This window comes from Alosa sapidissima, chromosome 1, assembly GCF_018492685.1.
Source record: "Alosa sapidissima isolate fAloSap1 chromosome 1, fAloSap1.pri, whole genome shotgun sequence".
Classification (NCBI taxonomy): Eukaryota; Metazoa; Chordata; class Actinopteri; order Clupeiformes; family Clupeidae; genus Alosa; species Alosa sapidissima.
The window spans coordinates 33,169,188-33,193,940 of record NC_055957.1 but is presented as its reverse complement, the minus strand read 5'-3'; the positions used below and the strand labels follow the sequence as shown (position 1 = coordinate 33,193,940).

Here is a 24,753-nt window from a genome sequence, read left to right as displayed (position 1 = left end):
TCTTTGACCGGATACACATGTTCTCAAATTAAATAAAACACTCAAATTGTGAAAATTATCTAAATGTGTTTTGTGTGTTCAGATGCCCTGTAACAAAGTCAAGGAGCCTCATAGTCAGAATAAATTACAAATATTTTTTAAAGAAAAGAATCGTCAATCGGTCACATTTGACCGCGAACACAACAAGAGGGTTAAACGATTTTTAAAAGAAGCACAATTATGTTGTCTCTCACTGCAGACCGCACGCCACCTCTGTTCCTGGATTAGTTATTTCAGGCATAGGCCTACAGCAATGCTGCTTTTGAGTTTGCTCCATTTGAGTAGACTTCAAGTCACCAAACCAACTCGGGCAAAAGTTTAGCGTGAACTATTTTTTGGCAAAATAAAAACATGTGCATGCCTGCGACGAAAAACGTGTCCGTGCTTGTGTCAAATAGTTATTAAATCTTGGGTACGTGAATCAAATCCCCTGCTAAACCAGCGATAAGCCTATAGGCTAAGGTTACTGCAACACGTAAAGAAAACCAATCATATTGACGATCATGTAGATGGACAACGACATTAACCAATAGAAAGATTAATGGGCTGATAAAACGACTTGGACAGCTGAAACGATCCATTAGGCTACTGACAACCTCTTCAAAGCGTGTGTTCTTTCGCGAGACAGACGGGAACTACATGAACTTTCACGAATATTTCGTTTACGTCTGGTAATCAATGCAGGACTCATTTCTCATACAAATCTGTTCAAATTGATCATGTAAGTAACTTTTTATTGTGCTATCCTGTTTGTACTTGAAACAGAGTCGGGGCGTAAATCGCTTCGCAGCCTGTTGAGGGACTTGCCGCCGGAGTTCTAATATAGCAGGCTCTGTTGCCATTACAAGACTATTAACCTGTGCTCTTGAAGCTTGTTCTTAACTGACGTAGTTTGTACATTTTGAGCGTGTTCTCAAATAGCTATATGTAAACAACTTCAAATTGTTATTTTAAACACATAGCCTAAACTGTAAAAATAAAGGACCAGATGCATTCATATAGCTTTGTTTTCTAGATTTGTCATCATGGTGAATTGATGCAATAGTTCCACGTGCCTCATTAAGAGAGGCAGATAAAATGACAAATCCTAGAGTAATGGACATTTATCCATAACAATACTTAACACATAATAATAATAATAATAATAATAATAATAATAGTACTACTACTACTATTACTACTACTACTAATAGTAATAATAATGATAATAATAATAATGATAATAATTCACTATTTAACAATGATTACTTTTTTATCATACTGTAGCACTGAGACTTTAAAGAGTTAAAGCAAGGTCACAAGAACCACAGCTGCCACCCATTGCTCTCCAGCTCTTGCTAGGCAACAAAATAACAGGGCACTTATAATTGAGGAGTCCCAGCCTGTCAAATGTCCTTTCTTTTTTGGCAGCTGCTATGGATTTGAGGGACTCATCTCCAACCTCCCCTCCTCCGCCATCTCTGGAAAATGGAGAATCAGTCATTGATACCAATCCTGCGTCCTGCTTCATGAAACCTGCCAAATCCCTCTCCACCTCTGAAACCACTACCACCAAGTCCCCAACAGCTTGCTCAGATACTCCCAAGACACCCCAAAACATCTTGCCTGTTTTCACAGCCACAACCAAAGTGGATGCCTCCCCAGGCTCCATCAAAGCATGTACTTTCTCCATCAATCCTCCTGGCACCAGCGCAGCACCATCGCCAAACACCTCAGCCATGTCTTCCAGTTCCTCAAAGCTCGCAGCTTCCTCTGCTGCCTCCTTATCACCTGATTCGGAGTCAGCCTCTGGCACAAAACAAAAGCCCTCTTTACCTCGACCGAAGAGTTTTCAACTGCTGGCCAAGAGAGTGATCATGCAAGAGAAGATGAGGAAGGCCGCAGAGGCAGAGTCTTTTGAAGAAGGTAATCATCCTCACCTTCTGCAGGGAGTGGGGGGGGGGGGGGGCAGAGTCTTTTGAAGAAGGTAATCATCCTCACCTTCTGTAAGGGAGGGGGGTTGGAGAGGAGGAGAAAGAGGAAAAAGAGGAGAAAGCATATGAAACATAGACATAGACACAGACATCTCAAAGGTTTGCACAGGCTTTGGTTTGAAACTGTTCTTCTTTATATCAAATTAATTTGCATGTACTAAATTGAGTTATGTCTTTACAATCAATAACTTTTGTTTCAGTGGATGGGAGAGAAACTAATGTTTCAGTTGTATTCAAACACATAAAAGTTTAAATCATCCCTCTGCAAAATGTTGCAAAATAAGTATGAATGTGATGTCTCACAAGAGCATGAACCACGTCCAACAGCATGGCTGATTTTATCAACAAATGTTTCCATATGGTTACTAGTCTTTATTGGGGTTAAGTTATAGACATGAGCATGGTCTTTTACCACTCTGTTGAATAATCCTTGTGGTTTGAGCAAATGGAGGTGAGTACTTGTGATGAATTTTTTAAAAAGTTTTTTCTTTATACCTGTTTGCACATTTGCAACAGAGTGGGAAGCTGTTTAATTGCTTCTGTCTCATTCAGAGGAAGAGGAGGAGGACTTGCCCTTTGAAGAGCTGGAAGAAAAGGCCAAGGGTGGAGATGCAAAGTATCAGAGCCAAGTATGTGGAACACCATACATCCCAACCCCTCTACACACACACACGTGCGCGCGCACACACACACACACACATGCGCACACACACACACAAACACACACACACACACACACACACAGACACATAATAGCACCCTCCCACTCATACATGCAGAGAGAGAGCGAGAGAGAGAGAGAGAGAGAGAGAGAGAGAGAGAGAGAGTCTACAGAAGAAACATGATCACTGGAACACAGGAACACTGATTTTTTTTTTTCAACGGACTTTCCATATTGGACTGAAAGCCAGCCAAGGGCATAATATAGAATATAGTGGAGACTCTGAGCAGTCATGTTTGGAGTGGCATGCAGACTACAGACTGCACACTGCGATAGTTTTGGCCTCAACTGGTGGTGGTCAGACTTGTCTGTCCTAGTCATGAGTGTGTGTCTATTTCCAGGTTCCTGGAAGATGAGCCTGCACTCTGAATATAACCCATAGCACTCTCACATGCACACACACCCACACACACACACACACACACACACACACACACACACACACACACACACACACTCAGTCAGGCACTTTAATGTGCATATTCACACGTACAGACACACACATGCACATGCACATGCACACACCACAAACACACACATAGACACAGACACACACACACACACACACAAATACACAGAGACAGACCCCCCCCCACACACACACACACACAGAAAGAGACATGAAATAAACACGTTCCGTTGTTGTGGAGTGGAACGGTTAAATGCCTGGGATTGCTTCATACCCCACCCATCAAATGCCCCAGGATAATCTGTTATGGTATTTGAGAAAGTGCCTCTACCTGCCATATCACTGCTGTTATCACTTGCCATTTCTCTCACAACTCTCAGTTCACTCCTTATGATCTATTGGCCATGGAATCATGTTACCGTAAATTGGTGGCCTACAGTATATTACTCAGGGGTCAATTACACAAGTAACTCAAGTAGGGTCAGTAGCTCACTGTGAGTACTTCAAGTGCACTTTAGATAACCAGGGGTTGTTTGGATGGTGGAAGGTTTGAAGGAGAGCTTATAGTTAAGAGTGGTGGTAGTCTAGTGGCTAAGGAGCTGGGCTAGCATGTAGTTGTGGGTTCAATACCACCGTTGTGCCCTTGAGCAAGGCACTTAATGTCGAGTTGCTCCAAGGACAATGACCTTTGTAATGTAAGTCGCTTTGGATAAAAGTGGCTGGTAAAGGAATAAGTGTAAAAAGAGGATAAAATAGTTATTGACTTTTCAGGCCCAGGTCAGAGGGATCTTTGCTGGTAGAGTTTTGTGTGAGAGCCAGATGGTCATTATAAACATATCTGCACTACAAACAGAGGATTGAACATACTGAGGCTGTGATTACTGTAACATGATGTGCATCCCATTCTCATCAAAGATTCACCAAACCAAATGCCACCATTTTCATTTGAAATAATTCATCATTTGCGAAACAAACACAAACACGCACACACACACACACACACACACATTTCCAACCACTTCATCACTTGTCATACACACACACACACACTGCATATTAAACATCTTTTTCTGCGTGTTCGGCGGCAGTTACGACAATGAGATGTTTTTAGTGTTTGCTGTGGGCCAGTGTCGGGCCGGCATCCGCCATTACCCATGCAAATGCGCAAACACACACACACACACACACACACACACACACACACACACACACACACACACACATATAATCAATCATTTTATCACTGGTCTTACACATACACAGATGCATTTTCCAGTGCCACCATTTTCATTTTAAATAATTCATCATTTCATTCATCCATCTTGTCGTCCCTGTGGTTTTTCCTCTCAGCTGGGTAAGTACTACCTGAAACTGGCCGAGGAGAGAGACAAAGAAGAGAATGAACAGCTGGCTGTGGAGTGGTTTGTGCAGGCTGCCAAACTGGGCCGCAAGGACGCGGCTAAGATGCTACAGCGCTGCTGGATTCAGAGGAGAGGTGGGTGTCTGTGCTAAGATGTAAAAAAATCACAATAATTACAAAAGTTGTGTACCTTATTATTGACCATATGAACAGTGCCAGCAATGCATTCAAAAGGTTTGTCACTCAACTCTTCCATTGAAATAGAAACGATCATGCAAAGGCATACAGTAGAGGGATGGTAGCTTTGTCATATTTGTCTAATAGATTCCGTACAGTGTGTCTGTGTCTGTCTGTTCACATTTACTAAAACATGTTAGAGAAGAGAATGCTTGGAAGAGGATCAGCTAATCTGAAGAAGAGATGTTTGTGCTTGTTCCCACACAGGCATCACTCCAAAGAATGATGCGGAGGTACGCAAGCTCTCAACGGAGAGCAAGTTTGAGCAGGCGGTGAGGCGGGCAGCCATGATGATGTTCCAGAAGCTCAATCCAGACGGGAAGAAGACCGTGGCTATGTCCGAAATGCTCCAGAATGTCGACCAGGTCAATGCAGTGCCAGGTATGGCACGCAGGGGGAGCATGGCGGAAGCTGCAGCCTGAAGAGTAATGCTGTTTTGTTGTTTGTTTGTTTGTTTGTTATGCTATACTCCTCTTGTTGAGTTATTGACTTGCCAGTCATTTTTCTGTGCATGTATGAGAATTGGATGGGGTCAAATGTCTTCCACTACTTGGTCAATAGGTCGATCTTCTATGCTACCCTAATGGTTAAAATTTGCTTGATGTGCAGGCACAGTTTTTTGAAGTGGCAAACTGTAAGAAGGTGCTGGTGTTGAATATATAGTAACTGCTAAATATCCAAGCCAAGAGGGACCTCTGCAAGCCAGAAATGCTGCCTTACAAAAAAAACAATAACGAATGGCTTTTCAATACATCTACTCAAGCATTTTTGAACCAAGCATCCCGTATCATTCTGTAGAAAGTAAATCTGGGCCATGTAACTCAGGCCTGTGTATTTACTGTGGGCAGAGTGAGGTGTTGAAGTCATGTTAATTACCCAGCGATATGTGTTCTGAGCTGCCTGTGCATTACGTAACAGGGGATTTGACTGGCATCTTATAGCTGGCTGTGCCCTCTCTCTCTCTTTGGGAGCGCTTATGAAATGCTTGGATCGAGTTGCACTGGAATGTTAAGCAGCTGTTTGACAAACACTGCTGCCATGCTGTACTCAGTCCTCACCAACAGGTGGCCCTGCCTCCACAGGAACAGCGGCCACCTCCATTGACAAACAAAAGAGACTCCTGGAGAACATGGTGGCCAATGAATGTAAGTCTCCGGGTGGATACAGTTCCTGTCACATGATGTTACCGTAACATTTAATAGCAATTCAATTCTGTAACAGGTTGCTTTTATCCACATACACCATATGTGTCATTTTGGTGTGTTTATTCTAATATAATTTCTTAGTCATCCTACCACTGATGCAACCCTGTCTGTGCCCATAGCTGGACAATATGTTGACCTAGACCATTTTGTGGAAATCACCAAGAAATACACAGAGAGCATTGCACCGGTCACCATTCAGGATGAAAGGATAAATGATGCCCAGGAGTCTATTAAAACAGATGTGTGTAAACAGGTATCTTTGCTTATCTATTCCGAGCATTGTCCATGATAAATGTATCTTGCAGTACCAGAGTTAAGATGAGGCAAAAACGCTTTGACACATATCAATGAAATTGTGAGCATGGTGCTACGGTAGGTCTGTGGTACAATATCGTGTGGTGTTTGTTATTAGGAATCGAGTGAGATGGTCCCCTCGAACCGCAGGTTGAAAAGGCACAGCTGGGGCACTGAAATGATGCTGGGCAACAGACGCAGGTTTGCCATGAAGAGAGCCATCGATATTAAAGCTCACTTTCTGGTAAGCCCTCGATATTAAAGCTCACTTTCTGGTAAGCGTGAAGTGTGAAGTTTAAAAATTACCAATGTGCACCCAGAACACTTGATATTGTTGTTGTAACATTGTTGATCGCGTGGGACTGTGACTCTTTTAGTTAGTTGTTGAATAACTGCATACCATCTTAGCACTAAATGGCTTTGAATATTGATGCCAAGGTGCATAGATCATTCCTCCATAGTGTTGGTTTAAATTGACATACCTTTCTGTGAAATGTAATACAACTTTTTAAGTCTGACCATAGCTAATTTCAGAACTAGGCAAAATCTATTTTTAATACATTTATTAAAATAAAAAAATAAAAAATAATAATTTATTAATTTAATTTATTTAAATTATGAAGACCTTAACCGCAAATATTGATTAGTCAGCTCACTGCTCCCCATGCCATATGATACCTATAGTTGCTATATATGGCATGGGGATATATGCTGAATATATGGCATGGGGATATATGCTGAATAGTTGCATGCACAATAACTTGATAGACTTTACACTTTAAATTAGGGTCCATAGTCTTTGTATTGTCTCCTTCTCCTGCCATAGTGGCACGCTTCCAAACTAGTTTTCTCCTGTTGTATCTCTATCTGTTCCATGCTCAGGGCCTTCAGTACCCTCTGAACATCATCCTGTCCATGAAGGACCAGCTGGTCGATTGGGCCTCCCGGGCCGGCGTCCAGTGGCTGAGCACGATCATCCCCACGCACCACGTCAATGCCCTCATCTTCTTCTTCATCATCAGCAATCTCACCATCGACCTGTTTGCCTTCGCCATCCCCCTGTTCATCTTCTACCTCTCTTTTATCGCCATGGTGATCTGCACGCTCCGCATCTTCCAGAGCAGCAAGGGCTGGGAGAACTTCAGTGCGATCACGGCGCTGCTGACGCGCTTCGAGCCCAGTCTGGACGTGGAGCAGGCCGAGACCAACTTCGGCTGGAACAACCTGGAGCAGTACTTCTACTTCATGACGTCGGTCATCTTCGTCATCTTTACTTTCCCGGTGGCGGACAAGGGCTGGATCCCGTGCTCGGAACTGTCTACAGTGGCCATCTTCTTCACGGCCCTCAGCTACATGAGCCTGAGCCCCACGGCAGCCACCTACGCGCGGAAGGCCATCTTCATCGAGGTGGCGTCGTCCGCCTGCACCATGACCAGCCGCCTGCCCGACACCATGGTCATGGTACGCATGCTGGGCAAGACGTTTACCACCGTGCCCCTGGGCCACTCAGTTGTGCTCAAGCTCAGCTTGCCCTGTCTACTCTACATCTACCTCTTCTACCTGTTCTTCAGGTGGGTATGGCAAAAAGATGAGGTGGCAACATGATTGTAGTGGTTGAGCCCTCTTCTTTCTGTTGTTTTTTGTTTCTTTTCCTGTTAGTGGTCACTTGTGCTTGTGGTCACGAAGGGAATTTGTCCTGGTGGTGATGTTTACAAAAAAAAAACACACTGTAGCTAAAACAAGCAATGTTGGGAAAGATCAGGGCCGGCGGAAGGCATGGGCATTCTGGCAATTGCCTTGGGCGCCAAATAGGGATGTAACGATTACCGGTATAATGGTAAACCGCGATAAAAATGTTGACGATAACAATTACCGTTTTCATTTCAAATATCATGATTATCACGGTTGATTACCACGGTGTGGAAACCGTGTGTTTAATCCTTCCCAGCTTCATCCAAGCCTGCTTTTGACATACAGTAGGCCTGGTACAATGAAACAAAACTGGTACCCTACTGATTCTGTTATATACTTGATGGATTTAACTGTGGCACAAAGCCAATTAAACATGACCAAGGAAAAAGTGAATGGGACAACACACAATGCCACGGTAACATTATGCTATGAATTAAGAATGCTCAGCTCAGCCAGGTTTGTTTGTGCAGTCAGGATGTAGGCCTGCACCAGAATAAAGGAATCGCATCTACAATTTTTTACCCTCCCTCAGAACCCCCTCTATGAGCACCCCCATGAGTTCCAGCATCCCTGTTTAAATGTTGCACTTTTGATAAGGTTTTGCCTTTATTTTGTAATATAGTAAATGCTGTCACACTTTTTGAAACTATTTCAGCTTGTGTAGGTGTAATAGTGCTTTCTGAACATATTGAACACACTTTTAGAAATACCGTGATAATACCGAAAACCGTGATAATTTTGGTCACTATAATCGTGAGGTTAAATTTTCATACTGTTACATCCCTAGCGCCGAACTACCAGGGGTGCCACAGCGTGGCGAGCTACAGGCTACAACATTGAAAACACATTGATTGTCAAATAATGACATAGACGGGAGCAGTAAGTAATTCATTTTCAGTGATATCGGTTAAATAACAGTCATGAATGAGACGTTCAAAGCATAGTGCTGCAGAATACAGAAAAGTGCACAGGTTGAAAAACGTTTCTTCCGCGTATGGGTGCTGATCTTCAGCCTGAATCGTCAGGTTGCTAGCAGTGGAACGTAGCAGAGGGACGACAATGTAATAAGGTAAAATCTGAATCTCACCATGTCACCGAATCAGGGGAGCAATGAGCTTGTTTCCCCGCAATATATCGCGGGGATGATATGAGACAGCGACACTCAGAGTGCGTTCCTAATGTCACATGTTACATATGTTACAAAGCCTTGCTTAGTTGTAATTGGCCCTGGGAAAGATCTGACGAAAAAAGTATGAACATCATGTGGCCTATATGTCTTACAATAAAAAATAAAATAAGCATCTTCCTGCATACTGCTGTATCTGTTGTGTTCTGTATTCAGATAATCTTGATTTCCCTCCCGCCCCCTTCTCCATGATGCTTAGGATGGCGAGGATGCGCGGCTTCAGTGGGACCTACTGCTTCCTGGTGCCCTACCTGGTGTGCTTCATGTGGTGGGAGTTCTCCGTGGTGCTGCTGCAGCACTCCACCCCCGTGGGCCTCATGCGCACCTGCGTGGCCTACTTCCTGCTGCTCTTCGCCCTGCCCGTCCTGGCCGTTGGCCTGGCCATGATGCTGTTCATCCAGATGGTCAAGTGGTTCGTGGAACTGGAGCTGACCAAGATGCTGGTGACCCTGGCAGTGTGCGCCGTTCCGGTCACCCTGCGCCTGTGGACGCGCTTCAGCCTGTCCATCCTGGACGTCTTCCACTCCATCACCCACCGTGGCCCCGTCAAGCTCATCCTGATCTGCATCAGCACCATCATCCTTCTCTGTGGGGTCTACCTATACAATGTGGAGGGGCTCAAGGTGTACAACTCCACGATGACCTGGCCGAAGTACAGCAAGTACTGCGGTCCGCCGGCGTGGCAGGCCCGGGGCATGGCGCAGACGCAGATCTGGTGCAGCCACCTGGAGGGACACCGGGTCACCTGGACGGGCCGCTTTCGCCACGTGCGCGTGGCCGAGACTGAGAACGGGGCCCAGTCGGTCATCAATCTGCTGCCGGTGTTCATGGCTGACTGGATGCGCTGCCTGTACGGACAGGCCTACCCCAAGTGTGAGCCGGTCAACGCGACCGCCTCCGGAGTGAACGGGTCGGCCCAGCACGTTCTGCTCCAACAGCAGCAAGAGGAGGAGGAGATGTGCCAGATCAAGATGCTGGCCAATCACCAGTGCCACGTCAAGCGCTTCGACAGCTACCGCTTCGAGGTCACCGTGGGGATGCCTTTCGACGGCACCGGCCCTTCGGTCGATGACCCGAGCTCTGACATTGTCCTGCGGGCCAGCCACGAGTTCCAACAGGTCCTGTTGAACCTTGACCCGGGGAGCATGGTGGAGTTCAGCACCAAGCTGGAGGGACGGCTGGGGGCCAAGCTTCCTGTGTTTGAGCTCAAGGCCATCCACTGCCTGGACTGCAAGTCCTCCCTCGTGCCCGAGGGCCGTCAGGTGAAGATCGAGCGCAACTGGCGACACAGCGTGATGCGCTCCATTAAGTTCGCCTTCGACTTCTTCTTCTCCCCGTTCCTCTCTGCCAGGATCTGATGGGTCTGCCCACTCAGGACCAGAGAGGTAAAACTGAACATTAATGCCAATTATGAGTATTTTAACATGGGAGACAGGCAATAACTATATTTATATTTATATCACTTAGCAGATGTTTCTTTTCAAAGAAAATTGGAGTAATAGAAAGGTATACATTTTATCTATGTCTGTGTGCCTTAGTATTTTTTTGAAGAATGTCTGAGCTGCTCTTCTTGTTGGTAGCTGTCTAAGTTAATTCAAAGTCATTGGATGACATGAAGCAACAACTGAGCGAAATTCATTTACAAAATGCTCATTGCCTTAATCATCAAGATAATGTCTTTTTCTTGATATGACAGTAAAGGAGATTGTTCAACCCTCGGGAGTCACCTTTTTGAATCACTTTGCAGGGCCTATTCCACCAACTGTTGTGTCTTAAACGTTTCATTAATGCCCAACCCACATCTTCATTCATCAAATTAATGTTAAGCCCCCATGTTTACACCATAGCAAACATGCTAGTAGCTCAACAGAAGCTAACTTTATTTTTTAAGCACATTATCTCAAAGAGAAGAAGGTGCCGGAGAGTGGCTGGTGTGATCAGCAGAGCTGCTGTTTATCAGAGGTGCCCTGTCGAGTCACATCTGATGCCATACAATGCAAATATGAAGTTGATGCCACAGCAGTGCCTCTACTATGTGGCAACACTTTGACTTAATTGTACTGTAGAGTTTGTCCCTCCACTTGTTAAAATTTTAAATATTTCTGCAAATACCTCTCGGATGCTTAGAGGTATAAAATTAGCTTAAAATCCCAGGATGAAAGTCCCTGTGTGGAATCACTTTGGTCTTTAAGAGATTTAAGCAGAACCTATGATGGTATCTGAAACATTTATTGAGACTTTGTTTTCTTTTTAATTCCAAAGCAGTTTTCAAAGCAGACATATTGTGTCAAGGCATTAGACATGTTTTCCCCTGGACTAGAAACCATTCAGTGTTAGAGCTAACACTTCCAAATTAGGTGGTGGTCCCCACTAAACCCAACACTAACCTTAACCCCCAGCCCACCACATGCACACATACCTCCAAATATCTGACTTGAATCCCATGTCGGTACTTCTGACTAGTGATAACAAGTACTATGTCCATTGTCCTTATCCAAGCTTTAATGGCAAGGAGAGTGACTAAAAGAAACTGAAGTTGTTTGTCATCCATAATATCAGAATATAGGTGTTTGAGTTTACTTGAGTTTATGGATGTGCTTATGCATCAAAGTTCAATATTTAATGTTGTTGTTTTGCTGTTTTTACCTCCAGATTGTTTACTATTAAATATTGAGAAATGTAATGTTCTAGATTTTTATCTCAATGTATTTGAATTATTTGATTAACAAATTGAGTAATGTAATAGCTGTATTAGATTGGTCACTAAAGTTAAACAAACCAACTAACTTTAAAACTGGAAACAATTTTGGGAGATCCATAATATCCCAAACTTTGAATCAATTATCCAGGAGGTGTTTCCCATGGCATGTCACTTTATTAGCCTGACTATTTTAACATTGGTTAAAAGGTACAATCCATGATTGGTTGATATTGATTGCAATTGATAAGCTCAGCATCCAATCAAATGACAGTGCTTCCTTCTGTGCCTCTGATGCAATGTGTTGACTGGCTGATCTTGTTTGTGGCACAAGCGATGTTTTCCCATTTACAGAGCCAGCACCGTGTGTGTGTAAGGTAACACCAGAGTTGTTGTTAGCACACACTGATAATGGATTGCTAAAGGGCCATGTGTATGGCCATACCACACTTATGCTGCATTCCAGACAACTCGGAAGTCAGATATTTCTTAATTTCATTCCAGACAATCTTGGAGGTCAATAATTCTGACCTCCTACTAGGAGAAAGTACAATGGAACGCCACTTGAAGCCGGAGTTCCCACTTCTGGGTCGCTCTACCCCAACTTCAAGGTTGGAATTGAAGTCCGACTTCCGACATCCAAGTTGTCTGGAATGCGGCAATAGCATACCTGATCTGATCTGGGACATGTAACAGTGTTGGGCTATGAAGAGCCATTTACTGAATTTGACAAGTCTCTGTGTTCTATATTATTCCACTGTAATGAGTCAATTTCAGACCCATTAATCCATTCATGATGACATCGGCTCATGATATATGCAACCATCCCATTTTGTTTACATTTGCAGTCATAGTCTTAGAGTCAGGGGTATTGGCATAAGTGTGGACACTGTATGAGGAACACTGTTATGGGACTAATAAGAGAAACAGAACAGGCCTCTTGCACACTTAAGTCATCACACCTCGGAGTGCCTCGTGTCAGGTATTCTTGATCATGTTGAGGAATTGTATCTCCAGATTTTTCATGTGTATTTTTGAGAAATAAAAAAGGGAATAATTCAATATTTCAGTAGGCATAACTGTGCTCTGAAGTACTGTGTATTTGTTGGAGTATGTTTTGACAAAAGGCATCAATGTGTTTATGTGTGTGGAATATAACACCATTAACCAATAATCTTAACATCATTAAGATTAACATCATCAAGTGCAGGTCAAATGTTCAAATCTATTTTCACTCACTGAATATCTCTTCTCACGAAGACATTTCCAAGCAACCATGTGTACTTACAATGAATACACACACAGACACACACACACACACACACACACACACACACAAACATTCTCTCTCGTTTTTCACATAGGATTGTATATGTACGATGAGACTGCCTGACTGCACAATGGAAAATCAGTTCATGGAAGGAATCACATATGGACACATAATCTTTCATTTCAGATTATATTATTTATGCACATTCCTTCATTGCCTCATTTGATTTCCATTAAGTGTCATTTGATTACTTTTTAGGCATCATAGATATACACACTAGTAACATTTGATAATGGTAAACATGCTTTTTTGTTTTTGTGTGCCCTGGAAAAGAAAAAAAGGCCTTTTCCCTGGTCATTTCTCTGTGGTGTTTAACATGTGAATTTCTGTGTGTGTGTGCCTGTGTGCGCGTAAATCTGTGTGAGAGTGACTACCCCAAACGTCTGAGAGGAGAGTTGAGCTCAAGCGGTCATGATGGCAGAAGGCCTGTCACCATGGCAACTGCCGTGCTGGTATCACCATGGTGCGATGTGGGCTGTCTGCTGACGCGCTCCCCTTTTACATAAAGGAGCGTGCAGGGCTCTCCTGCCTTCAGTGGTGACACACACGCAGATGGAGCAACACTGCACACATGCAGCTGTGACAGAGCCACATATGAAGCCACTGTTCAAGTCTGCGTTTGGTGTGTTAAATAGCGAGAGAGAGAGAGAGAGAGAGAAGGGGGCAGGGCACAGCTAACATAGGGGTTCAACATCCAAAGGGCTAAAATGTCAGGAATGAGTAGTAGTCAATGAGGTCCAAGGAAGCAGGAGGAAGGGCAGTAATGGGGGACAGAGGACATGGCGACACTGAGCGACAATGGGGGATGGCTGAGCGAAGGCCGGAAGGCATGGCTTTAGGTCGAGACAGATACAAGGGCCCTAAAAGGAGGAAGCCATAGAGGCTGAATTTGACACTGTGTGAAAGTGAGAAGTACAAAGACAAGAGAAAGTGCCAAAGACCAGAGACAGACCAGAGAGCCAAAGAAAAGTGAGGACTTAAAAACATAATCACAATTCATTTTTCTCCATGGACAAAGCAATTTGTCAGACATGACATCCCTATCTTAATATTGTAACCATCATTAACACGAATTATTTTAAAAATGGACCAGCAAACTGTGTGCTCCACAAGTACATTCATTCGGCTTTATATTCAACGCGGAAGGGAGTTCACCCCCCTTGATGAACAATCGTCAGAGGAGTAGCCATGGTCCAAGCACTAAACACCACTAGCACATCCTCGGAGAGGTGAGATGAGTTGAACACTTGAGGTGAGTGATTAACTGCCACGGGGCAAATACTGACGAATCCAGTCAAAGTGAGGTTCCTTGAGGAGTGATCCTTGAGACAGACAGAGAGAGAAAGAGAGCGAGCGAGTGAGTCTGGTTTAGACTGTCCCAGCCAAACGCAGGATGGTTTGTGATTTTTTTTTTCTTTGTACTTCACTGAAGCTGTGTTGCTGGGGGTGAAATGGTCTCGCTAAGGGGTGGTGCTGGCGCCGGCAGAGGATGCAGCTGTCGTTCTACCTGAAGCGAAGCAGGCATAGCTGGCAGTAATGCATTGTGGGAAGATCCGGGAAGCACGTGATAGGAAGATTGCTGCTGCGCGCGGTTCAGTTACCAAGACAACTGGGTGTATGTTCATGTGGGGGGAGGGGAGGCAATCGGATTGGCTTTTGGAGCATGTCCCAGCGGCACCTCCCCCATCCCCCAGCACAAGAGAGAAAGAGAGAGAGAGAGAGAGGGAGAGGAAGGGAGACAGAGGGAGAAATGGTCCCCACAAGCTCCTACTTCCATATCGAGGCTGTCAGGGATTCGTCAGCAGGGCCATCAATCAACCAATCAACCAACGCCAGCTTGACCATTTGCAACACCTTTCCCAGCAAAGGACCAGATCCAATCGACATGTCTTTGACCGAATGCGACTGCTCCAACAGCTGCGTAGTCCATTCTTTACAGACACTGAACACTTCCACTGTCACACCAAACTAGTAGACACATTCAAATGTAATCCAGTATTTTATCCCCCCTTTTTGAGCCAAGTTCATTCCAGTATCTTCAGTGTGATCATGATCCACTGGAATCATATAATATATATGGATGTATATGGATGTGTGTGTGTGTGTGTGTGTGTGTGTGTGTGCGTGCGTGCGTGCATATATATGGATGAATATGAATGAGTGTGTGTATGTACTGTATGCGTATAGGTATGTGTGTTTGAGTAACTGCTACCCGTTGTACGTATGTGTGGTCCTTGGCTCTTCCACTGCAGACAAACAGACTCATTAAGGGAGACCCACATTCAGGCAGCCGGAGCTCCGCTCTGCGTCCCCCCTCCCCCTCCCTTCCCCACCCCCCCCTGCGCTCCGTCCTGCTGGTCACTGGGTCTCTGGGTTCACCCGGTCCTGGAAAATGTAGAGGTTGTTGGTGGCAGCGATGGCAATGATGTTCTCAGCCGGGTGCCACGCCATGTGCAGGATCTTCTTGGTGAAGTCCAGGCTGTCCACGCCCACGTCGCCACGCCGCCGCCGGCCGCCAGTGTAAACTCGGCGTGTGCGCAGGACCGCCCGCGGCTTGCTGCTTTCACGCCACGCCTCCAGCGTCACCCCACGGCCGGTCTCGCGGTCAAACATGCGGAAAAAGCTGTTGTAGGCACCGGTCATGATCACACTGTAAAAATATAACAATAAATATTATAGAATATATTATATAATATATAAATATAATATAATATATTCTTGAATTTCCCCATGGGGATCAATAAAGTATCTATCTATCTATCTATCTATCTATCTATCTATCTATCTATATTGCGTTACATTTCAGATTATTACTGTTAATATCACATATTATTACAATACATCAGACCTATCTAACATTTCTGTTACAATATCATATAACTATCTGATTCCATTGTACACATTTTCTGAATAATTTGTCTGCTGAATTAATTCACCAGCTGTTAAAAATCTATGCGACTCTGGGGGAGGATGGAATCTGGGGGAGGATGAATAGGGTGTACGTATATTGGTGCAGGTGAGTGGGCAAGGGTCACTAAAGATGGAGGAGAGAGAGAGAGAGGGAAGAATGGAGGGAGGGAGTGAGATGATGAGGAAACAGGGGGAGACTGAAGGAGGAGGAGGAGAAGGAGGAGGAAGAGAAAGATGAGGGAGGGAAAAGGGAGTGATGAGACCAGATGGAGAGAAGAAAGGGGAGCAAAGAAGACAGGGAAAGATGGAGTGTTGGAGTGATGGAACAAAATTGTTAAGAATGAAAAATGCTATGCACCAGATGGAGGAGAGATTTGAATCGAGATATATGAATACGCAAGACTTGTTTGTGAAATATCACCAGAGTAGGCAGGGAGACATAAAAAGCTGACTGCAGAGGAAAAAAAAGAGACCAGTGCAACCTTGCTCATATGTGTGGGTAGAATGCGAGACTCACCTGTCGGTGCTGTTCCACACACATTCAAACTTATCAAAGATGCAGTCGTTCTCATACAGGGAGCAGAGCTTACTCCTCAGGTACTCGTGCACCTGAGAGGGAAAAGGACAGCGGCTGAGTGGTTCTGGATGGTCCTGGATGAGACCCAATACTATTAGCAACTTTCCTTAATTTTTGTGGATGACATGTAATAGGTATGGTTCCATAGCAAGTGCGTGTACCAAATGATGATAGCCTTGAACAAGATAAGAGATATCAACCTTCATCAAAACGCACCCTACCTTAAGATCAGATGTTTTATGGCTTGACTCATTACAACTTACTGGCTGCCCAAACAAACTCACCTGGTAGGTCTCAACAGGACCCTTCTCCATGTGGAGGTCCCACACCTTGACAGTGAGGTAATCCCTTGTGAGCAGGTAGCGGCCACTGTGGCTGAATTTCACATCCGAGACGGAGGAGATGATCTCAGAGAAGAAGGACCGATTACCGGGGTCCTCAGGCTCCTCAAAAACTGTCAACGAAATCAAAGGATTAAACATTTATAGAATATGAGTGGTGGTAGCTTACCCTTTGTAAGTCTTACCCAGAAAAAAACAATGACTGTCACTCAGCAACCATAGGATGACATTAGAAAAATGTGCAGTGGTCTCTTAATTTTTTCCAGAGCTGAAAATATTTATAGAAAAAAAAACTGAATTGAAAGGTTCACAGGAGTTCACAGGAGTTCAGACCAATGGGCAAGTCTGGCTACCCAGCCGCCTGCTTACTTTTGGAGTGTTTGTCACAGAGCGCCGATGCCCTCATGTCACAGAGGCGCAGGGTGCCTTTGCTGCTGCTGTAGACGAACAGGTGGCAGTGCTTTGGGTGGAACTCCGCTGCCGTGATCACCTCCGTCAAGTCCTCCATGTTGGCTGGCTTGATGTCCACAATGTCTGAATACGCCACAGGGTCAAGGAGCAGACTGGGTCAGTTGGTCAGACGAGCCCACAGCAGGGGCGCACTGTTCAGACTAGCAACATACACCATCTCCAGTCAGTCGATGACATTTCCTCAGGAGCCTCCCCTGACCTGAGCTGAATATATGGTATTAATAATAAACACTTATATCTAACAGGCAAGCTACAGCAGGCATGGAACTGAAGCGTTCCGTTTGCAGAGCATCTGCTGCAACAACTAGCTTCCATTATAATCAGTGGAGCTGGCTACACCTAACAGGATAGTGGGGCTTACATTCCGAATCATTAGACCAGTCTTTTTTCACACTCCACGGATGGAGTAGCCGGGTAAATGTGTATTGCAAAGACATCAAAATTATTTATTTATGGTACTATCAATTCATGTAGGTTCATCAAAACTCTTTGATGATAATTACTGATTGCAGAAACAATTGCTAGAGATGAAGACTGAATATTCATAGTTTTACATTTTACAATATTATTCTTTACAAAGAAGAAGTTCTAGATTCTAGAGAGATATTTAATCTCTTGACCATTAAACATTTAAAGAACACATCATATCTCTAAGCCATTTTCTTCTTTTAGGAAAGCAAATCATACACACACACCTTCACATATATGCTCTCTCGTTGGCTGTCACACACACACACACACACACACACACAGACAGACAGATACACACGCACACACACACACACACACACACACACACACACACACACACACAATCAAACAAACTCACACAAAGCAGGCACTTACACCCGCACACAGCAGCCCTCTATTTTAGAGCAAGCCTCCCATGCTTTAGAGGAGAGTGTTCCCTTGGTGAATTATTTAAATGTTTCCATAGATGTTTCTTCCCATTTCTAGGTCAGCAAGCTGGTACAGGGGAGATCACAGCACACTGCTCCTTGACACATGCTTCATACAGGCGCCACTACCCAACCCAACACCACCAAACAAAGGTGAAGAGATATTCTGATCTATTGATAGTTATATATCCATGTGTTCCATGACAGATGTGGATGAGTATGAGTGTGTGGATGCATCGGCCACACCCAAACCCAAAGTTGCAGAGGTACAGCAGGTTCGGCCTAAGGGCTGAGCTACACCAGGCACGTAACTGAAGCGTTCCGTTCGCGTTGCGTCTGCTGCAACAATTAGCTTCCACTATAATCAATGGAAGTAGCTACACCAGACGTGATAGCGGCGTGTACGTTCAAAAAAAAATAGACCATTCATCTAAAATGGATTTTACACGTTGTGAACGGAACGCTTCAGTTACGCGCCTGGTGTAGCTTCGCTCTAATGGGTCGTGTGAGTAATTGTTTTCACCGTCTGCATTTGTCGCAAGGTGCTGTCATACCCAGATAGGGGCTGATTCATATGAATATGAAACTATTTGTCAATTGTTGTTTGACACACTCACTAACACGCACACTCACTCACTCACTCACTCACTCACACACACACACACACACACACACACACACACGCACACACACACACACACACACACACACACACACATACACACACACACTCACAGGGTGCACGTATGGCTGAAGGATACTGAAACTGCGGTCTGTAATGCCGAGGTGCCACATGTTGATCCTGAGGTCGTCAGCAGACAGGTACGTCTCGCCGTCGCTGTTGACCGAGATGGAGTTGACGTGGTAGGTGTGGCCATTGGAAAAGACGCGTCTGGGACGCACCTCTACCATTAGGTCCGTGGGTTTCAGCACAGGCACCTGAGACAGGCAGGCAAGGAATCAGCTTATACTGTAGGAACAGCTTAAACTGGAGAAGACAGGATGTCTGTGGCGATGTATGATATGCAGCCAGTGAGCTAGTACATTTTATGTGTGAGGTGAATCCTAATATAGTTTCAATAGACTTGGGGGGAATCTAGTTAGCTTAAACAAAAACAGTGCCTATCCTGGTTATTATTGTGAGTGCACTTGGCATGTTGATAATTGTTGATGATGTTGGCTATCACAATTTTTTGACACTATTCTAACTTTTCACAGTACTACCCTTTCATAGATCCCTCTTTACCTGTAAGGATGTCACCGTGGAGAAGTCCTTCACCCTGCCCTCTTCGTCCTTCAGGTTGTAGCCCTCGGGCCTCTTGTCTCGTTCGCTGACCTTCCATAGTTTTATGGTCTTATCTGAAACACAGTTACAGGGACAAAAGCTTCATGGATTTCAAGGGCAATCCATTAAATTATATTTTTATGGTCTTATTTCTCAAACTCAAGTTGAACTCCTATTACTGGCAAAACATTGAAAATGTAACATTTCAGACATTGCTCAATCTAAGAGGAAGTATGCTAAAATATAGGGTGTGGCTTGTTGCACTTACATAAGCGAATAATCTATACAATATGAAAGTACACAGTGTGGTACTAAACATGGAGATAACTAGGGTAAAGACCTGCATATTCAACCATTTTGGCAAAAGAGTATGTCTGTGTAAATACTTTTATGTCCATACTGTTTCAATATGTGCATAAAGATTATAATCACCATTATACAGTACATTGTTGTGGACCATGTTTACCTACTCCATGGTATATCTACAGTGGTATAACTAAGGTTCTATTATGGTTACACTTTGCATTATACAAAGTGTTACCAAAGACCTTTGATTTCTACACTTCAATCCTCTCTGACCTGACCCCCAACCTTCATCCCTAACCTAAGTTATAAGGTGCAAAGGGACCAGGAAGTAGACAGGGATGTGGTGCGGCTCACCATTGGTGGAGAGAAGGAAGTGGGCGGCATTCTGCTGTGGTAGCCAGCGGATCTTGTTGATCTTCTCCTCGATCTCCAAGCTCTTCAGGTAGTCAAAGTCAGGCTCATGGCTCTGGAAGGTGCTGTAGACGTTATACTCGCCCGATTCACCTAACTCCTCTGGCTCCCCTTTTGACTGGGGAGAAACACACCACACACACACACACACACACATAGACACAGACACACACACACACACACACACACACACACACACACACACACACACACATAGACACACACACACACACACACACACACACACACACACACACACACACACACACACAAACACAGACACACACACACACACACACACACACACACACACACACACACACACACACACACACACACACACAGAGAGAGAGAGAGAATCCATCATTTATACTTTGATGCAGTTCAACACAGTTCATCTCACTACTATGTCAAACAAAGAAAGAGCATAAACTGCTCTCATGTAAAGCCCAGTATCTTCCTACATTCATTACAGACTACAGTGTCTACATTTTTGAACCCACCCACACAAACATTTGTACATCAGACCAGTAATTAAACCTGCAGCACCTTGGAACAAAAATAATCACATCCTTAACCCCCGCTTCAAACAGCCTCCCATCCATGATAAGAGCTACTGGGCATCAGCAGGCCATAGCCTACCTGAGTCTCCCTTTGGAAGATGACCACTCTCCCTCCCTTGTCCCCCGTCGCCAACAGATCCCCCGTCTGGTTAAATTCCACCGTGGATATGACATCAGCTGAGGTAGGTAGGTGAGGAGAGAGGAGAGGAAAGAAGACAGAGTTTGAACAGAACCTTTGTAACCTTGTCTGGTTTATGGTTATATAAAGAATTTAGTCTTATTTCTACTCCATATTACCCACACTGTACATAATTAGTCTGCAGTAGTGTTAATATTTACTGACCAGTTCACTTTCATCAGATTTAAGAATTACATTCATAGTAAATAAATGTTAATGAGTCTGTTCCATAGTTGCACATTTTCTGTATACACTGGTCTCTGAAAATGACTGATTAGTATGCACAGGGAAACAGGGGAAAGAACTGTGTCTCATTGTGACTGTGTCTTATGTGGTCATTCACATTACCTTTTGGTTCAATGTGCAGTTCTAAAATCTATAAATACCCACTAACAGCCACACAGTATCATCAGTATCATATAACACACTGACCAGACCCAGGCTATGACATAGAGATCACGTTCTCAGGGAGCCATTTTTAGCTAACATAATTTCAACCTTTTGAAAAGCTAACAGAATTTCAGCCTTTCCCAACCCATACCTGTCCGTACACCCATACATAACTGATTCCACTGTGAACCACGCACAGAGACGAGCTGGACCAAATGGACCATCAATCCAGTACCCTAGAGTCCTTCTGACTGACCCAGACTACCCTGAAGGCCTGGCCCTGGGATGTCACGCAGATGCTGGCCTTACCTTCGGTGACGTAGTCTCGGAGGAAGCTGTGGTTGATTTTGGGGCTCTCGCCGTCCTCACCCATCGGAAGCGGCGGGGTGCCCGAGCGCGCCCGTCCGGAGGTGAGCCGTCCAATCCGTACTGCCTCGCCCCCCCGGAGCTCCGCCCATGCTGCTGTGGCCTAGCAAGAGGGCCTGGCGCACGGCATCCTGGGATAGCAAAGGCCCAGCCACCGAGAGGTGAGGTGTGGAGGAGAACAGCAGATGTGTGGAGGGCAAAGAGAGATCACACAGGGGGCAGCAGCCGCCACCAGGAGGAAGAGGAGGACGAGGAGGAAGAGGAGGGAGGCAATGAGAGGGGACAGAAAAAAAACCCCAAGACAGTCTAAGCCCCACTAATGCCAGAGGGATGAGAGCGGACGGCTATAACCCATGCTGTGCCCCACGCTGGTGTCCCTAAACATACACTCAAACCCACTCGCTCACACACACACACACTAACACATGCTCAGCACCTTGCACACCCTCCACATTAATCAAACGAACCGCTAAGCACAGCTCAGCTCAACACTGCCCGGCAACAAGCTACAGAGACACGCGAGGCAAGCAGGCCTTCCAGCAAAGGTGTGATCCTGTCGGCGTCGGTTTGTGTGTGTGTGTGTGCACGAGCGAGTGTGTCCACGCATCCGTCCGTTGTCCGTGTGTGGTAATATCCTTTTGCTGCGGCAGCAGTTCCCTCTCTGCCGGCAGAAACGAGAGATGCTCACAGGGTGCGGTAGTCCTTGAAGGAGAACGGAGGAGACGGGAGATGCTGCTCTCTGCGGCAGAAATGGAAAAAGAGAGACAGACAGAGAGAGAGGAAGAGAGGGAAATGGATAGAGAAAGAGAGAGTAAGAGAGAGAGAAAGAGAGAGAAATAAAGGCCTGTTCTCCACCTACCAGCCTCTGTGTGTCCGCTAGTCTGCTGCTGCAGAGTGACAGAGCGAGTGTGTGTGTGAGTGTGTGTGAGAGAGTATGTGTGTGAGAGTATGTGTGTGTGATGAGCGAGCGGATGGGAAAGACAGAGAGAAAGTGATGGAAAAAAAGGGGGAGGGAGAGACAGAGGAGAGAGAGACAGAGAGAAACAGAGAGAGAGAGAGAGAGAGAGATGCTGCCAGCTTGTCTTCTCTGGACTGCTGCTGCTGCGGTGCTTCTGCGCAGTAGCCCTGTTAAAGCAACCTCCTCCCCGGCTGGCCAGTCAGAGCGCACCCTGGTCTCCAAGCTCCTCCCACTGCAGGTGATAATGGGAGTGAGAGAGGATGAGAGCAGCGGATAGCCGGGGGGAGGAGAGCATAGAGCAAACATTAATATAACACTCTCAATCTCAAATAGATGACTGCTAATAAAAGTAGGGTACAGGCACACTCCCCCGAAAAGATGCTGGGTATTAAGTCATGGTCATGTCGCATTGTCATTAGATTTTACTGTGTAGAAATAATTAATTAAGTGGGAATTAAATAATAATTAAAAAACACATGTCAGTACAATGGTGTCTGCATGCAGATGTTCTGCATGTTTTTCTCATATATATGGCTGTAGATTATTTTGATGGTTTAGATTAGATATATGCGATGGAATTTGGTGGTCTAAGGTCTATGGATATCAATAATGTCAAAGGGCTATAACAATACAAGTGTATTGGATCTAAATGGGGTAGTTCTGCCCCCTGTTGGCAGTTTCGCATAATGTTAAATGGTGCTGAGTCTGTATGCTAATTTCTTTTCCCACGGTAGGGAGTTTTGATCTTTAGTATGAAATAAGATTTTTGCAACAATAACAGCAAAAATGTACATAATAACTGTTAATGTTAGAATGAGACCGTACATACACAGTTATGTCGACCAAAAGCCTCGAGCCACAAAACGCAAACATTTCTTCACCTTTAAATTAAATACCGTCTTTAAAAGCTTCAGTGCTCCATACATATATTCGTAGGCTAGATAACAGAATTTTACAGCATTTAAGATCAGAATATTCTGACATGAGCAACGTTTCCCCTACCTTTCTGACCTGATCATGAACAAAAACTTGGTTGTGTAGCCTATCATCCTCGTGCCAATATTCGTTCTTTCTTAAAAAATAAAAGTCACGCTTTTAAGATTACTCCAAGCCATGTTAACGCACATCAGCGTTATCCCATTTCCCCTTTACATTTCTTCACTTTATCTGTGATGTTGGTCTGTGTGCAAAATAACACCGCAAAGTTTTCGTTCACACGAGGACCTGCATTCATTCTGCTATGCATCTGAACATGGACACATACAGGAAGTTGCGTTCCACCTCCGTAATATAGTTTCAGTAGGCTACAATGAAAAAATACATGTAGCCTATTGATATTGTTCTTAAATTAAATGGTAGTTAGCAGTTTATTGACTCATCTGTCATTTATTTTCAGTAGTAGCACTGTTATTACCACCAGAGGGAGACCTGTGTTATGCTTGTCAATAAGCCATTTAAAAGCACATGGCTTGACATCGGGAACGCGGTGGCACAGATCGAAATACTTCAACAGTCACAACAAATAATTGTTATAAATAGCGGGAAGCCTTTGAATGCTTTCACTGCATTGTATGTCATGTGAAATGGTTAACTGAACAATAATAATGTGCTTCATTTTACATGGGCTCTGCATCTTGTGACTAGTTGGACGTCTCCTTGGATATTAGGAGGGTTATGGTAGTGGAAAAACAGAGAAACTCAAATGCAGTCATCCCATACTAGAATAGAGCAGCGCTACACACTATTGTTGTGGGCTAAAGAAATAGCAGAAACCATAATCACAGCATATCAGGTTATTTCATTGGTAACACTTTACTTGCATAGTTTTTGGATGAGCCTAGGCCTAATCGGAGTTCCATCATAAGAAGTGGATTATGAACTGGAACTGTCCAAATTAAGTCTTCAGTGAATGATTAGTTAAATGCTGTGAACACATTGTTGAGGTCGGTCTTGG

The 24,753-nt window shown here is 44.5% G+C and overlaps 2 protein-coding genes across 4 annotated transcripts; one reads left to right on the top strand and one right to left on the bottom strand.

Moving 5' to 3' along the window:
• The first annotated feature begins 607 nt into the window (after window positions 1–607).
• Window positions 608–10,829, top strand: wfs1a (Wolfram syndrome 1a (wolframin)). Of its 3 annotated transcripts, none has more exons than XM_042103890.1 (10): window positions 608–760; window positions 1,450–1,944; window positions 2,565–2,641; window positions 4,493–4,637; window positions 4,947–5,120; window positions 5,828–5,884; window positions 6,064–6,197; window positions 6,357–6,482; window positions 7,121–7,809; window positions 9,316–10,829. In XM_042103890.1, exons 2-10 carry the CDS (start codon window positions 1,455–1,457, stop codon window positions 10,472–10,474), a joined length of 3,051 nt encoding a protein of 1,016 aa, XP_041959824.1. In that variant the 5' UTR covers window positions 608–760; window positions 1,450–1,454; the 3' UTR covers window positions 10,475–10,829. The 3 variants fall into 3 exon arrangements, with proteins under 3 accessions (XP_041959824.1, XP_041959832.1, XP_041959814.1); XM_042103898.1 differs by having other exon boundaries at window positions 5,822–5,884; window positions 6,064–6,185; XM_042103880.1 differs by having other exon boundaries at window positions 5,822–5,884.
• A 4,660-nt stretch (window positions 10,830–15,489) lies between these two features.
• On the bottom strand, window positions 15,490–22,827 carry ppp2r2ca (protein phosphatase 2, regulatory subunit B, gamma a). Its single transcript, XM_042095547.1, has 9 exons — window positions 21,785–22,827; window positions 20,987–21,084; window positions 20,288–20,462; window positions 19,589–19,701; window positions 19,104–19,281; window positions 17,342–17,506; window positions 16,916–17,085; window positions 16,572–16,663; window positions 15,490–15,794 (listed from the first exon to the last, which is right to left on the bottom strand). Exons 1-9 carry the CDS (start codon window positions 21,846–21,848, stop codon window positions 15,503–15,505), a joined length of 1,347 nt encoding a protein of 448 aa, XP_041951481.1. The 5' UTR covers window positions 21,849–22,827; the 3' UTR covers window positions 15,490–15,502.
• Between the last annotated feature and the right edge of the window lie 1,926 nt (window positions 22,828–24,753).

What these genes read in the sequence shown, in the direction of transcription:
- ppp2r2ca (XM_042095547.1), bottom strand. Translation starts at nt 21,848, where the DNA reads ATGGGTGAGGACGGCGAGAGCCCCAAAATCAACCACAGCTTCCTCCGA. An exon ending in CCGAGACTACGTCACCGAAG is followed by an intron (nt 21,085 to 21,784) that starts GTAAGGCCAGCA and finishes TACCTACCTCAG; the next exon opens with CTGATGTCATATCCACGGTG. An exon ending in CTTCCTTCTCTCCACCAATG is followed by an intron (nt 19,702 to 20,287) that starts GTGAGCCGCACC and finishes ACTGTGTTTCAG; the next exon opens with ATAAGACCATAAAACTATGG.
- wfs1a (XM_042103880.1), top strand. Translation starts at nt 1,455, where the DNA reads ATGGATTTGAGGGACTCATCTCCAACCTCCCCTCCTCCGCCATCTCTG. An exon ending in GGCAGAGTCTTTTGAAGAAG is followed by an intron (nt 1,945 to 2,564) that starts GTAATCATCCTC and finishes TGTCTCATTCAG; the next exon opens with AGGAAGAGGAGGAGGACTTG. An exon ending in CTGCTGGATTCAGAGGAGAG is followed by an intron (nt 4,638 to 4,946) that starts GTGGGTGTCTGT and finishes GTTCCCACACAG; the next exon opens with GCATCACTCCAAAGAATGAT.